Here is a 14,593-nt window from a genome sequence, read left to right as displayed (position 1 = left end):
CGGGATGCCTTTATCAATACTTAGAAATGTTTTCATAATGGTGCGCAATGTTCAGTTAGCTAAAATACTATACCCACCATTCTCACTGGTAAATTCATGGCCAATGAATGGACTGTAATGATTTCAGGCGAGGTTCTTACGGCCACCATACCATTACAATATCGCAACCAAATTTGCTCTCATAGAAGTCTGTGTACAGGCTCCAATGTCCAAATAACACCTCACCCAATAGGCTGACTCCGGTGTAAGTAATGGAACCCCACACACATTACTGGTCACATTAATTGTACAGTCGTTCCATCCAATAGTGTCCTGCCAGGGTTGCCACATTTACATTAAATATGGGAAACAGCTCTCAGTGCACCTTATTCACCACTCGCCACGCCCCTGGATAAAAGAACTTGGCATACCCGCATGTGTCAGTCAAATGGCTTGACATCCTCAAGTTTGAATAACTTGAGACTCCAGAAGATCTGTCACAGGCGATTCTAATGGAATAGCAATTATCTCCATTTCCAAAAAGTCCCACCAGCAACCGCTGAACATAGGATGGGTGCATCCATAACTGCGAGGTGGGAACTTGCGTGTTTCTCCACAACTCCTCCCACAGAACTTTGGTGCACTTTAAAATACTTATTAGCAGCAATTCATCTTGCTGACGTATTTCAAAGCGATGCCTTCATTAATGCTTAGAAATGCTTTCAAAATGGTGTGCAAAGTTCAAAGGGCTGAAATGCTATATCCAACATTCTCATTAATACATTTGTTACATTTGTGTCCAATGAAGGGGCGGTAATGATTTCAGGTGATGTTCTTACGCCTGCCATGCCATTCTCATATCGCAATCATATCCCCTCACATATAAGTCTGCATACAGGCCCCAATGTCGAAATAACACTTCATCCCAATGGGCTGACTCCAATGTAGGTTACAGTACCCCACACGCATTACTAGCCACATTAATTGTCTAGCCCCTCCACCCAATAGTGTCCGCCTGGCTTGGCACATTTACCCTAAATAGGGGAAACCAGCTCTCAGTGCACCTTACTCACCGCTTGCCACAGCCGCTGGATGAAAGAACCTGACATACCCACAGTTGTCAGTCAAATTGCTCAAGATATATGTACATTGGTTTTGGGTGCAATTCTCTTAATTTATTGGTCAACTCAAGTGTCATTCACATTTCGCTTCTGCCCAGTCAGTATAAGCATGGGGCAGAGGGCAAAGGTTTTTCAGAGAAGACACGCTCAATTACAAGTCTAATCGTATAGCAAATGATGTCTGGTCACACTAAACATTGCTGTCAGATAACTCGGCTCTTGAGGATAGCTCGCTATTTGCCTTAAAACATTTCTGGCCCCAGATCACAGTATGTTCGTTAAATAAAATGGTCAGTCAGTTCTCTCAATGCCGTACATTCTCTGACAAGTAACTGGCACTCCACACATAGCCAAACTAATACTTCAACGGCTATTTGAAACATAAATCCCAGACATCATGGTTACAGTCAGCTTGGTCTGCAGAATCAACACTCTTCTACATTCCACCATCATTTTCTCCACTGTCCAGGTGACAGTACTACCCAACCAAAAATCTAACTGCTTGGTAAACAGGCTCTACACCACTGACTGACTTTGCACAATGTGCAGAACATCCCTCAAACCATCAGAGATTCATAAAGTACAAAAGAAACTGACAGAAACAGTTGTCTCTATTTCCAGAGACTGTCGAACAATCTTCTACTACAACCAATGCTTGACACCTTCCCTGAAACAATCCAGGAAAGACCTAAAAAGTATGTATCTTCTCATCATGTTTATGTGGCCAACTACCCGCTACCTTTCAATCGCCTCCTGTCACCATCGATGTGACAAGCAATCAACAAAGGATGCCCTGTCCTGGGAGGGCACACTAAAATGCCAATGCCGAAGCTCTTCAATCTAGGTCTGTAACCACGGATCTGATGATCGAGGAATTCAGTACGTCTCCATTTGCAGGGCCTAGCACCAGGGTTTTGTCAAAGGTCACTGCAGAGCTCTAGGATTAAAGGGACAGTGTGTCTAACTGCAGGACCCTAAGATTACAGGATAAAACTGTTGCAAAGACTGAGCGCATAGCTGAGTAGGGCAGCTTCAGTGTGCCTCTCTGTAGATCCCAGGGACTACAAGTTTAGGACATATGCTCCTCATGTCAGGGGGCTCCACAGCATCAACTCCACAAAACTCTTTCTTGCTAGTCTGTCCGAGTGGCAAGGAGAGAATCCGACGCCTCTGAAGATATTTCGATGAACATTTTTACCAAGTAAGAGAAACTTTTCCACAAACACCAATGATATGAATATGATGAAATTGCTTTCTGCAGGACACTGCAGGAAACATAATCATGTTTTTCTTCACAAGAAGCTGCCATTTCTACAGTTATATTTTTTTGGTCTAGGGATATTTATATAGTGCAGGCTTGACCCCCGGTGAGGTGGCAGGTACCGTGGAATGCTGTCTTACTAATGAAAGATGTATTACAGACAAACAAGTGTATAAAGTGCATATTAGGTTGTTTACAGGGATCTGTGAACTTTCATCAAGTCCAAATGCATCGATGTATTACAGACAAACAAGTGTATAAAGTGCATATTAGGTTGTTTACAGGGATCTGTGAACTTTCATCAAGTCCAAATGCATCGCCTACCAAACCCTTCAACTCAATGTAATCTACGCCCTTCCCTTCCAAAAAGTACATTACCTTTGCAGGGCCATACACTCATGTTTGCACAACGTAAACAAAATCTCATGCGCTTGTACTACTACTACTTGTGCTGCCTTTAGTGATCCTACTAACACGACTAGTACTGCTGATAAATCCTTCTGTGTTACTAATAGCAGTACCATACACACTACAACAGCAGGCACGGGCACTGATAGCACTGCCACTGGTACTTTCACTCTTTCATGAAGGTCCCTCTAGTCCAGATCCTACTGCTTACACAAGGGGACAGAGTGCTTCTGCTACTTCTGGAACTATTATGGTGAGTAATTCAACTGTTATTCCTACAACTTGTGCCACTACTACGGTTCCTACTATGAGAAATACTACCACAGAGTACATACTGCAAGTACTCTTCTAGCTATTAATAGCATTAATATTTCATGAACAGCACAATCTATTACTAATGGAAGACAATGCAACATCAAAAGTGATACTACTACTAGTAGTGACTAAAAGTATCACTACTACTTCAAGTATTTTCTGTGAGTATTAGTGAGTCTAAAGAAGTTTATTGACATCCCCTGTACAAATCCGTTTCGGCAAATGCTGATATATCAACACATTTATTTCACTTCAGTTTCCTGTTCATTGACTGCAACTCATAGAAACCAAAAGAACTCGCCGTTCTAGAAGAAGAAAAGTATTTTTAATATTATTTTAACGATGTTGTTATTTGAATAAAATAAAAAGTAAAACCGGCTGTGTTTTAAGGAACATAATGCATATTTAAAGTTGCACAGCGAAGTATCATTTATAAGGATTAAAATGTAATAATAAACAGCAGAACAGGACGAAACTGACACCCCCAATAGCCTCTATGTTGTTAATCCCTCCACCCCAATCACATGTAACTAACCACTTCCTCTGAAAATAACCAAGCATAAATAATTATTATTTAAGTGACATAATGGTAACGTTTTAAATAATTTTAGTTTTTGTAAATAAAATACACATTTAATTACACAGCTGGGTGCTTTTCATTTACGGTATTACTTTTTTCGTTGTATTCTGGTAATAATATAATCATGACAAACGATGTTATTATTCATTTCACCCGGTGAGTCAGAACAACTCAATGAGTAAAGAGTGATACATCTGCGAGTAATTTAGTAAAGTAGATAACAAAAAAGACACAATGAGAAAAACTCTACAAAAGGAACAGCACCGTTCACATGCATCAGAAATACATATACTCGCAATGCATTACTTAACGGATAACTAATCATGTTGTGTGCCTCACCACAGAGACTTACGCCAGCGGTTCAGTGGTCCCCAGTGATAGAAATCAGGGGCCGGGGTCAGCATGCCCTACTGGGGAACGCTGGGAATCGACTTCTGTGTGTCTCACTGGAGAACCTTAGCATTAAAATGTCTGTGCAGCTAAAGGCAGGCCTCAAAGGCCAGGAGTGCAGAGTACCTTACTACACAACACTGGGAATATACTTCTGTGTGTCTCACTGGGGAACCTTAACACTAAAATGTCTGTGTAGCTAAAGGGAGGCCTCAAGGACCAGGAGTACAGAGTACCTTACTGCACAACACTGGGAATATACTTCTGTGTGTCTCACTGGGGAACCTTAACACTAAAATGTTTGTGTAGCTAAAAGGACCAGGAGTGCAGAGTACCTCGCTGCACAACACTGGGGATGGACTTCAGTGTATCTACCTGGAAAACCTTGACACTAGAGGTCCTTGTCCATTAAGGTATAGCTCCGTGGCCAGGAGTCCAGCATACCTTACTGCACATCACTGGGGATACACTTCACTGTATCCCATTGGAGAACATTGACACTAGAGGGCATGGTCCCTACATGTGGCACTCAGGAGCCAGGTGCGCAGACTGGCCTACTGATGATCACCTTGAACTTAGAGGTTCAGTACTTAGAGCCCAACTGAGAAAACAAAGCAACCCTGGCAAACTGTCAGACCAGCCCCCATAGGGTACATTGAAAGCAAGCCTGAGCACTACACTCAGGATTTGTTTTAGGGGGGGGGGGTTGGTGGGGAGCTCCCCTCCCCCCAAAAAAAAATTTGGGGAAAAAAAATGAAAAATAACTGAGCATTACTACAACCATCCTTCATTATATATTCGATTGTATTAGTTTTTAAAGCATAGTAAATGATGACCTTACAGTGCACACAGGATACAGCAATCTTTATTGGGGCTCGTCAAGGACTCCCTCACGATCCCCCTCTAACTGTGCCTCTCCTCTCCTCCTTCCATAGCCACTTTCTCACATGCATTTCATTTGTTTTACAGCATCTCTCTTACCAGCGTACGGTGTTGGAGCACTTTGCATTACACACATACACAGAAACAATGAATCATACGTATGTAAATCAGTGTTTAGAAAATGTTTCATAAGACAAAGGGGACTACAAGATGTAGAATTCACACTGCTAGGCATTTTTATGAGTGTTTGGGGTGGGGAAGCATAAATTCAGGATTTACAACGTTACACAGTGGATAGAGTTGACTTTACTAATAACATTCAATTTCTACTGAAACAACCCCTTTTTTTTAGCAAAATTGGGATAATCAAATACTGGGTTAAAAAAACATTACTTTCTAACCTGTACCATGGAGTTTGCATGCAGCTCTTTGATAGCAGTTCATAGCTTACCATGCTAGATTATGATTATAACATATGAACTGCATAGTAAGAAAAGGATCTCTATGACAAAAGCAGTATGCCACTGAGCTATGCACATAAAATACTGTGCTGTGATCTGCATAGTACATGTTCTTTGCAGCAGGCATATTAACCCTCTGTGCTACCTTAAATGAGTCAAAACTGCCACTAGACAAAACTTTGATCTCTCTCCAGCAGGTATAATCACCTGAGTTATCTTGGCACTTTTATTGCTGCCTGAAAACAGTTGGATACACACAAACTATGTGTACAATTGCTGCACTGCTCCCATACCAGCCTCCCAGTAACAAAAGCAGCCCCTACCATTCCAACCTACTGGAGAAACGCCTGATACCCGGTGCGGCCAGTCCAGCCTTGTCAGTATCTCCAAAGTACATCTCAAAAGGGAAGACTGAAGCATCCCCTACTGCAGAACACTGAGAATACAATTCAAGGTATCTCAATGAAGAACACTGGCACTAGGGGCTGTATTATAGAAAGTGCCCAGGGGTGCAACGGGCATCTGCGCCCGGTTAGTTCGCTCCTGGATCTCTTTGGTAATACAGAAGGGCCGCAGACGCTTGTGCAGCCCCTTCTGTAATACAAATAGCGCTGGTACACATGTAGCACCAGCACTACCTCAAGAGGGTGTTACCTCATTTGCATGATGGATGTGGCCCCATGGAAATGAGAATCTCTGTGCCTCTGCCCCCGCGCCGTATTATGGACGTGGGGACAAAGCAAAGAAGCAGTCAGGAGGTCCGGAGGTGCACAGAGTCAGCCACAAAAAGGAGGTGCATTGTCAGTGCGCCCACTGATGGCAGCCCTCGGGGGGAGGAAGGGCAATAGACATCCTGTTGCAGGCAGGTGCAATCACTCACTGCATCCGCCTGCAAAGGGATCTCTAATCCCTCTTTAGAGAGCAGAGTGGTTGCCGCCTGCACAGTGAAACACAGAGTGGCTTTGAAGCAAATGATCCATACTTCACCTGAGTGCGCTGCCCACAGAGCAGAGCAGGTTCACTACTGCCCTGCGGGCAGTGCATTCACTGTAATAGTGCACACTTACTCTACACACAGTGCTCCTATCTAAAGGTGCTTTGTGGCACACACAGGAAAAGTGTGCCCTATGTGTAATAGGTCCCCAGAGGTTCAGCATCCCTAGATGTTGTAGAGCTCAGGGAGCAGGAGTGCAGTGTGCCTTACAACAAAGCCCAAATTGATGGCTAGCCCTGGTACTAGAGGTTTCTGGATTCACCTACAGAGTTTTCTGACCAGAGGTTCAACGTACCTTATGGCAGAGACCTAACAGAAGATAATTACCACAGCTTGCTGCAGAGCACTGGCTGAGCTCAAAGCCTGAGCGTGTTTCACTGCTGTAAGGCCATGAGTAGGATCAGTGATTGAGTGTGTCTCACTGCTATAGAGCCATGTGTGGAATCAGAGGTTCATGTGTTGCATCAATCAAACGTTCAGTGTGGCTCACTGCTGCAAGGCAATGTGTTTGGCACCAGGTGCACACTATACCTCACTGATGCACAGTTATAGGAGCTACAGTGTGATTTACTGCTACAGAACAACGAATGAGGTCAGAGGCTGTGCTTGTGACTTACTGCTGCAGAGGGGTAGTAGAGATCAGACGTTGAGCGTCTCACTACTATAGAACCATGGGTAGGAGTGATCAAAGGAACTAAGAGTGGAAAGTAAGGTTCAGAGTGATACACTGCTGTAGAGTCAGGGGACAGGGGTGTGAAGTGATCCATGTGTCACAGCAGCACAGCCACAGGTGAGATCAGACGTGCAGTGTACTCTGTGCTGCAGAATCATGGGATCAGTGGTTGAGTATGTTTCACTGCTGCAGAGCCATGAGTGGGCTCAGAGATTGTGACTCACTGCCATGAGTGCCATCAGAGAATGAGCATGCCTCACTACTACAGACCCATGGCGAAGTGTGCCTTAATTTTGCACAGCCATGGGTGGGATCAGAGGTTGAGTGTTTCTCACTGCTACAGAGCCATGGGTGGGGATGATGAGTTCAGCCTATCTCACTGATGCTGAGCCGTGGGTATGATAAAAAGTTTAGTATGTCTTGATGCTGCAGAGCCGTAGGTGGGATAAGAGGTTTACTGTGCCTCCCTCCATTTTCCTGTAGATGTTTAGGGTCTCATTACAACCCTAGTGATTGCGCCACGGTTGGACCGCCAGCACCACCAGTTCTCCTCCACTGGAGGGGCTGGCAGTCCTAATCTGCCAAGGCAGCACTGCTCTGGGGGTTATGAGTCCTTTCTCGGGCGGGAATTACATGGCAGTAGCTCCACTATATAAAGGCTAGCGGAGACGGGTGCAGGGTGCCCCAGTGGGGCCCCTGCCCGCCCATGCACTTGGCATGCATAGGCTGAATATGTAGAAAATGAGTAATAAGACTTAAAAGTTGTTCTGAACAAGGGTCCTGAAATATTTCTTGTCCAGAGCCCCAAAATCCTTAAGGTAACACTGTTGAGACGAAAGGGACAGAGCTTAGTGCTAGGGTTTATTGTGAGTCACTTTAGAGTCTGGGGAACAATGAGGCAGTATGCCCAGCTTGAGAACCCTAAGTTAAAACATCTTGTTGCAGAGATACAAGATCAAAAATTAAGAGCAGACTTGGTAGGGGTGTTTTAGTGTGTCCCTGTGCAGATCACAGGGACCAGGAGTGTAGTATGAATGCCGGCATAAACCTCATTAAAAAAACCCTGGTTTAAATTTCAGTGTACCCTGCTGATGAACCACGGATGTAAGATTCAGTGTCCCTCACAGCACAACATCAGGGTGTGCGGTCTGCGGTGCCTAACTGATGTAACTGTATTTATATATCGCTTACTATCCATGGCAAGGCGTTGAAGAGCTCTTCAGCAAGTGGCATGCTACTCCAGAACCCAAAAGGGTTGGTGGTGGATTAGTATAGGGAAATATGAATAAAGTATTAGTACTGATGTAGGAAAATATGAGTTAATTTGAGTAGTGGACATGTGAATCTGTTAGTTGGATTGAATTGAATAATGGAGAGATAGAAGAGGGAAGAATCTAGAAAGTGTTAATTGGGAGATCATAGTATTAGAATGAGGTCTGTGATGAGTAGAAGGCGAGATGGAGGTGGGAAGAGTCTATAGAAAGGGATTATGGAGATCATAGTAGTAAAATGAGGTTTGGAATGAGTGAAAGGAGAGATACAGGAGGAAGAATTTAGTAGGGTTGTTTGGGAGACCATTGTGGTAATATGAGGTTTGGGGTGAGCCAGGAGGGAAGAGTCTAGGAAGGGTTATTTTGGAGATCATAGTAGTAGAATGAGGTTTGGGATGAGTCAGAGAGTGGAGATAGATGACAGATTTAGAGAGAGCTATAGGGAGAGAGTGTAGTGCTTTGGAGAAAGTGATTTTTTCTCTTGCACGGTAGGACTAAAATAATTAATTTATAGATACCCAAGTACATAGAAAGGGAATATATGTATAAGGAAGGTGATATATTGAGATTTAAAGTTGTATAAACACAGACTTTCAAGTGTTGCAGTATTTGAAGGTAATTTATTTGTGTACTTTATATAACTTTATCTTTACTCCTCAATATTTCAATAGAAAAATGCTTGCAGATAAATAGTTAAGGTATTTTTTGCCTATTGTGATAGATAAGTAAAACAGAGACTCATACGCATTTATTCAAACAACTTATATTGAAACTATGCAGTGACCATAATGTATTATAGATCGATAGATAGATAGATAGATAGATCTCTGCTGCAGGAAACTGGCATAGGAGCTTGAATTACTCTGTTACACAACCAAGAAGCGAGATGTATGCATAACTGCAGTACCCTGGTAGCTAAAGTACATTGTAACATTCTGCAGAGCCCTAGGCCTAGAGCTTCAATGTTCTTCCCAGATCCAGAGACTTGAAAACAGGAAAGATGTCCCTTCCTGTTACAAAGCCCATTGGCAAAAGGCGCAGTGTGCCTTGTAGCAAAGGTCAGGGTCCAGTGGTTAAGTGTGCTCAACTGGAGAGCCAAACGCCAGTGTTGCAACTAGCACTACTTCTAGTGCAGCAGAGCCTGATGCCAGGGGTGCAGCTTGTGATGTTGCAACAGAGGCCTTGTGCATTATTCTTCAATGCAGCATCAGAGCCTAGAGGTGGGGGTGAATTATGATTGCCTGGCGCAGACGCTTGAGCGCAGTGTTCCTTACTGCACAAAAGCCACGTGCTAGGGGGAAGAGGCTAGAATCAGAGTTCAGCATGTCACTTCACTAAAGAGCATGAAACCAGGGCTGCACTACTTTGTCCTATTGCCGCGTCTAGTGCCACCAATTCAGTGTAGCTTCCAGAGGCAGAATCTGATTCACGGGTGCAATGCCTGCACAAATGTCTTGTGCTAGGGGTGATATGCATCTCACTGACGTATCTCTTGGTATCAAGACTACAGAGTGTACCAATGAGCAATATGGGTCTCTCAACCAAGATTCAGCGTACCTTCTTACAAGAAAACCTACTGCAAGAGAAGTGTTGGACTGTGTCTCCTTCTAGCCCAGTTCAGCAGAGCTTGATGCTAAAAGGTGCAGTGTCTGCCTCTTTAACATGGAGCTAGTGGGCCAGTGGCCCTCTGTATGCCTACGATTTGCTTAGCAGTGAGCAATGCACTCTGCAGCCCTTCTAATTCAAGGAATGGAAACGTTTGACAGGATAACACCCACTTTCAAACAATTCCGCTAGCTCCAACTACTCACGGACATTCTATTTAAAATCTCTGGGACAATTAAGAACACCCGTGCCAGCAACAACTCCAGGTCTGAAACAAGAGAAGGCAGGAAGAAGAAGAAGACAAGGCAGCAGGCCTTCTCCTACTTTGTACGTGGATATGAAATTCCATCTTCACCGGGATCTGTTGAGCTGACACTCTCCTTCGATTCCGGAAGGACATGAAGAATAATCTTTTCCAGCAACCCACTGTTTCTGCATAGCTATCTCTTCAGTGTTGGGTGTCTGCTGCTCCCTACTCCATTAGCCTCCTTTTTCTGTATTCCACCTGCTGTACACTTATTTGTATGACTTTCCTTACTTCTGTAGCCTATTCTACATATAAACTCCCCACACTGATCTCTGTCCCTCTGGGTTCTCTACGAACTCCACCTCTAAGGATTTCCCTAGACGAAGGAGTCAGTCTTTTCACCTCTCTGCTGATAGACATTGATATGTATCTTCTCCTTGCCTATGTACCGTGCTGCGTTGTTTTCCAACTAGTTTGAACTTTGCATTCATGCAAACATGCACGCACACTGCAGAGTTTGATGCCAAGTAGGTTTCAGTGCTACTGTGGCCGGTGGGAGGGGGACAATGTGTGTCAGAGAGTAACGTCCTGCTTTGTATAAAATGTAGCGTTCATCTTTGTACGGGGTGTTCTCACGTCCAAGAGGTATCCATGAAGCCACGTGCCAGGGCATGTGTAGTATATGTCTGCAAATAATATAACGGTGTAGGCTGCAGTTTGTTCTTCCCGTCCATGCCTTCGGTCACTGTTCTGTGTGCACCCGTGTACCCGAGATAAAGTTTGTGGGAGGGTGACTGCTCTTTGCGGGGCTGAGATACGTTAACGTGAAAGGTTCCTACTGGGGATGCAGTGTGAGCAAAAGTGCGGTGAGGGTAGGTAAGGGGAGGTTCTCCTTCAGTTACAGGATTACAATCTGTGCAAAGGTTCGGTTTGTCCTTCTGTGTCACTACTGAACTGCGTGGCACTGACAGAGCGTGACTGATGTGTCATGACATTGCGCATGGGCTGCACCGTGTCTGGTCCGGGTCCATTTGCTCATGCATTGTGAGCCCTCCTACCAATGCTGCAGTATGTCGGAGTAAAGAGTGACTTGAGTATGTATGTACCAGGTCGGTGTTGTGTCGGGACCAAGTTAGAGAGGCGCAGATACAACACGCCAAAGGATTAATGCCAGGACATTAGTCTGTGCCAGGATTCCATGTTTGATCCACTGCAAGTGCTGTCAGGTTTCCTATGGCAAGGATACGATGTGTTGGAAACTGTGTGTCAGGGTCCTATAAGGACTCCTATAAAAGGTCGGAAGCTTGTAGATGTAAGTCTATTGCCAGGATTGCAATGCACCTCTTAGTATGAGAGCTGTGTACTTGCCAGGGTGCAGAAACACTAAGCATTAAGTATATGATGACGTACCTGGGTACACAATGCTAGGATGCAAATTATAACTTCAGTATAGAGAAAAGCAGGAGGCTCCTGTACTTAGGCCTGGGAACCCCGGGAACAGAATGTGTCACTCACCAAGTAGAGGGGAGCATATATCTTCAGGGATTCCTCCAGAGCGCCCTGAGTAATCTGAAGGTAGGCGACGGTGCAGGAAGGGCTCCAGGTATGCCCGATCTCATAGCAGCTATGTGGGATAGACTTGCTGAACGCAGCCATCTTGGTTGAGGACTGATGACAGTAAGACGGGAAGGGGGCAAAGGTCACTCTTTGGCGAGGTTACTTCAGTACAAAGTCCTCGGATCATGTGACGTATGATGACGGGACGGCTGGAAGTAGGCGCGCACGTGGTGCGTGCGCGCGACCTACGCAGGGCTGCAGCCGCTCGGCGTTGGAGTCCGAAGCTTCCTGTGCGCCAAAGAGCAGCGTCGTCCTGTTTCCATGGTAGCGGATGCCGCGGACTCTTAGAGTCTGACATCTGTGGACCTAGTGCTCTGAGCTGGCTGGCCGATCAGCTGTTCCGGTGTTAGGACACCGGAAAGGAATGTAAGCTCTTATCAGTGTACCTCCAAACCTGTGTCCACAAGACAAGTGCTTTATGTGGGATTAAAAAAAAAAATAATAAAAAAGGGAGGCGGGGCGGGTTTCTAAAAGGGACGTGGCCACAGACTGAGTAACTCGGAATCCTTTCCAAGAGGCGTGGCCTATGTAATTAAGGGCGCGTGGATTAAAGTATGGAAACGAAAACCGTGCCCTCCCTGTAATGTGCCTCCAGAACAACCAACTCTTATCCCTAAAGCAAGTCACACACCCCTTATTGACTGCCAATGCTTGTTAGCTGTATCAGACACATAAATAACAACGATTTTGTTGTGAATAATTAAAATGTAAAGTGTTTAAATTCAGAAATTATGAGTCTTTGAATTAAACGTTATTAAAGTCTGAAGAAAGGGCAGTGGTCTTCTGAGTGTTTAAGTCCCTTTCACATCATTTTTTTCTGCAGTCCCTGTGTTAGCCACTAAAACATTTTCTGGCTGCCACTGCAAGCATTTTCAATTCTATTAAGGACACGGAGGCGAGGACTATGCTTCTCCTTCTTTGCTGTTTATTAACGTACAAAAATGCAGCGGCCAATAAAATTAGACTTTTCAAAAAACTACATTACCCATAAAATTTGACATCACAGTGTCAGTACCAATCACAGTACATCATGTGATATATACTTGTGAAGACCCATAAATCCTCCTCTTTCTTTGTTTTCAGGGTAATACGTCTTAAATCCTGAAAGAAAAAAGTATTTACAAGAACTTCTTGGACCGTTTCCGAACGTGGAAACAACGTTGTCCAATGGAACTGACAGGCTAACAGGCCTGAAGTAAGAAACAAAGTCTACCTCATCTTAGTCACCGGTCTTCTGATCAGAAACTAGGAAAACAGAAAAACATAATCGTAACATTCTGTCATAGACAGTTTAAGTTATACAACTATACTCATTTAATCATATGGGAGTCAAGCACATCTATGACAATATTCAGAACACGAGAAAGTATGTGTACAATTCATAGTCTTATTATTGAACATATGCCCGTTTATATATCATATCCTCTCAATGATGATTTACTACATGAACGAACATTTTCTGGGAGGGAATGCTTAGAGTGATTGGTTGGGATAATCCTCACCTCGGTGTCCTTAATAGAATTGAAAATTCTGGGCGCATAAGCTAGATTTTTTTTTATTCTATGTCAGGACCGGAGGCTTCGGATTATGCTTGTTCAAAGCTGTTGTAACACAATAGAAGCTACCAACATTGCTGGAAATGTGCCAGGCCATGAGCTGCAGTTTGTTCTGATTGAGAAGGGGATAGGGCAGACTAACAAGAGATCTGGGGTCGAAGGGATCTGAACCGGAGGGTCTCCACACATTTCCAATAGAACTTCAAACCAAGGTTGAGCTCCCCATAGTGGAGTGATCAGGATCAGTTCTGCCTTCTGTTGCAGAGTTTGAGTTGCTGCTCTCTGTATCATTATGAACGGGGGCAAGACATACAGAAGTGGCCCTGTCGACTGTTGAAGAAAGGTATCTGTGGCCATGGCCATGGGTTCCGGTCTCCAAGAAAAGAAGAGGTGCAGTTGATGTGAGAGACGGGGATGCAAAAAGCTCTATGTGACAATGGCCTGATCTCATTTGAAAGATCTGGAATACTGAATGATGGAGCTTCTATTCACTGGGATCTCTGAGATACCTGGAGTTCCAGTCCGCTATCGTATTGAGTTGGCCTGGGAGTATTCTGCTATCACTGCAATCTGATTCTGGAGGCAGTAATGCCAGAAGGTCTTTGTCATCTCTGCTAGAACTCATCATCTTGTCCTGCCTAGTTTGTTGACATAATGGACCGCAGAAATGCTTTCCATGCGTAGTAATACGCAACAGAGCGTGGTGCTAGAGTCTTTATCGCGAAAGAGCCCGCTAACATCTTCAAGCAGTTTATGTGAAGATGAGATTCTTCGCAAGACCAGCGGCCTCTTGTGGGAATGGAGGTGCACCTGGCTCCCCAACCCCACCTGCTGGCGTCTGATTCTAGAATAAAATCCGGCCGAGAGCCGAAGATGGCTCTGCCGTTCCACACCAACATGTTGGCCAGCCACCACTTAAGTTCGCTGCGAGTCTCTGGGGTGAGGTCTATAAGCTCTGCATATGTCAGGCCTTTCTGGAGGTGATGGATCTTTCGGCATTGGAGTGCCCTGTAATGTAGAGGTGCTGGAAAGATGGTTTGTATGAAGACGCTAACAAGTCTACTATCCTGGCCATATCCTGAGGGGAGCTTTGCAGAGAATGGATCAGATCTCCTTCTGGACTGAGTGTAATTTCTGGTCCGGAAAGGATAGAAGAGAAGTAGAAGAGTCGATCTGGAAACCCAGAAACTCCATCTGTCAAGATGTGGTCAGATCGTATTTCTTTGCAATGAT

At 44.5% G+C, this 14,593-nt stretch overlaps 1 protein-coding gene across 1 annotated transcript in view; it reads right to left on the bottom strand.

The window, feature by feature from the left end:
• TMEM135 (transmembrane protein 135) overlaps positions 1–11,944 on the bottom strand; it is a 943,226-nt gene extending 931,282 nt beyond the window's left edge. Inside the window, exon 1 of the mRNA XM_069203998.1 lies at positions 11,703–11,944. Coding sequence (XP_069060099.1) covers positions 11,703–11,843 — 141 coding nt within the window. The 5' untranslated portion in view covers positions 11,844–11,944. The remainder of the gene's footprint in view (positions 1–11,702) is intronic.
• Between the last annotated feature and the right edge of the window lie 2,649 nt (positions 11,945–14,593).

The sequence above is a fragment of the Pleurodeles waltl genome, chromosome 8, assembly GCF_031143425.1.
Source record: "Pleurodeles waltl isolate 20211129_DDA chromosome 8, aPleWal1.hap1.20221129, whole genome shotgun sequence".
Taxonomy (NCBI): domain Eukaryota; kingdom Metazoa; phylum Chordata; class Amphibia; order Caudata; family Salamandridae; genus Pleurodeles; species Pleurodeles waltl.
The sequence above is the reverse complement of the archived record's forward strand: the minus strand, read 5'-3'. Positions and strand labels throughout refer to the sequence as shown.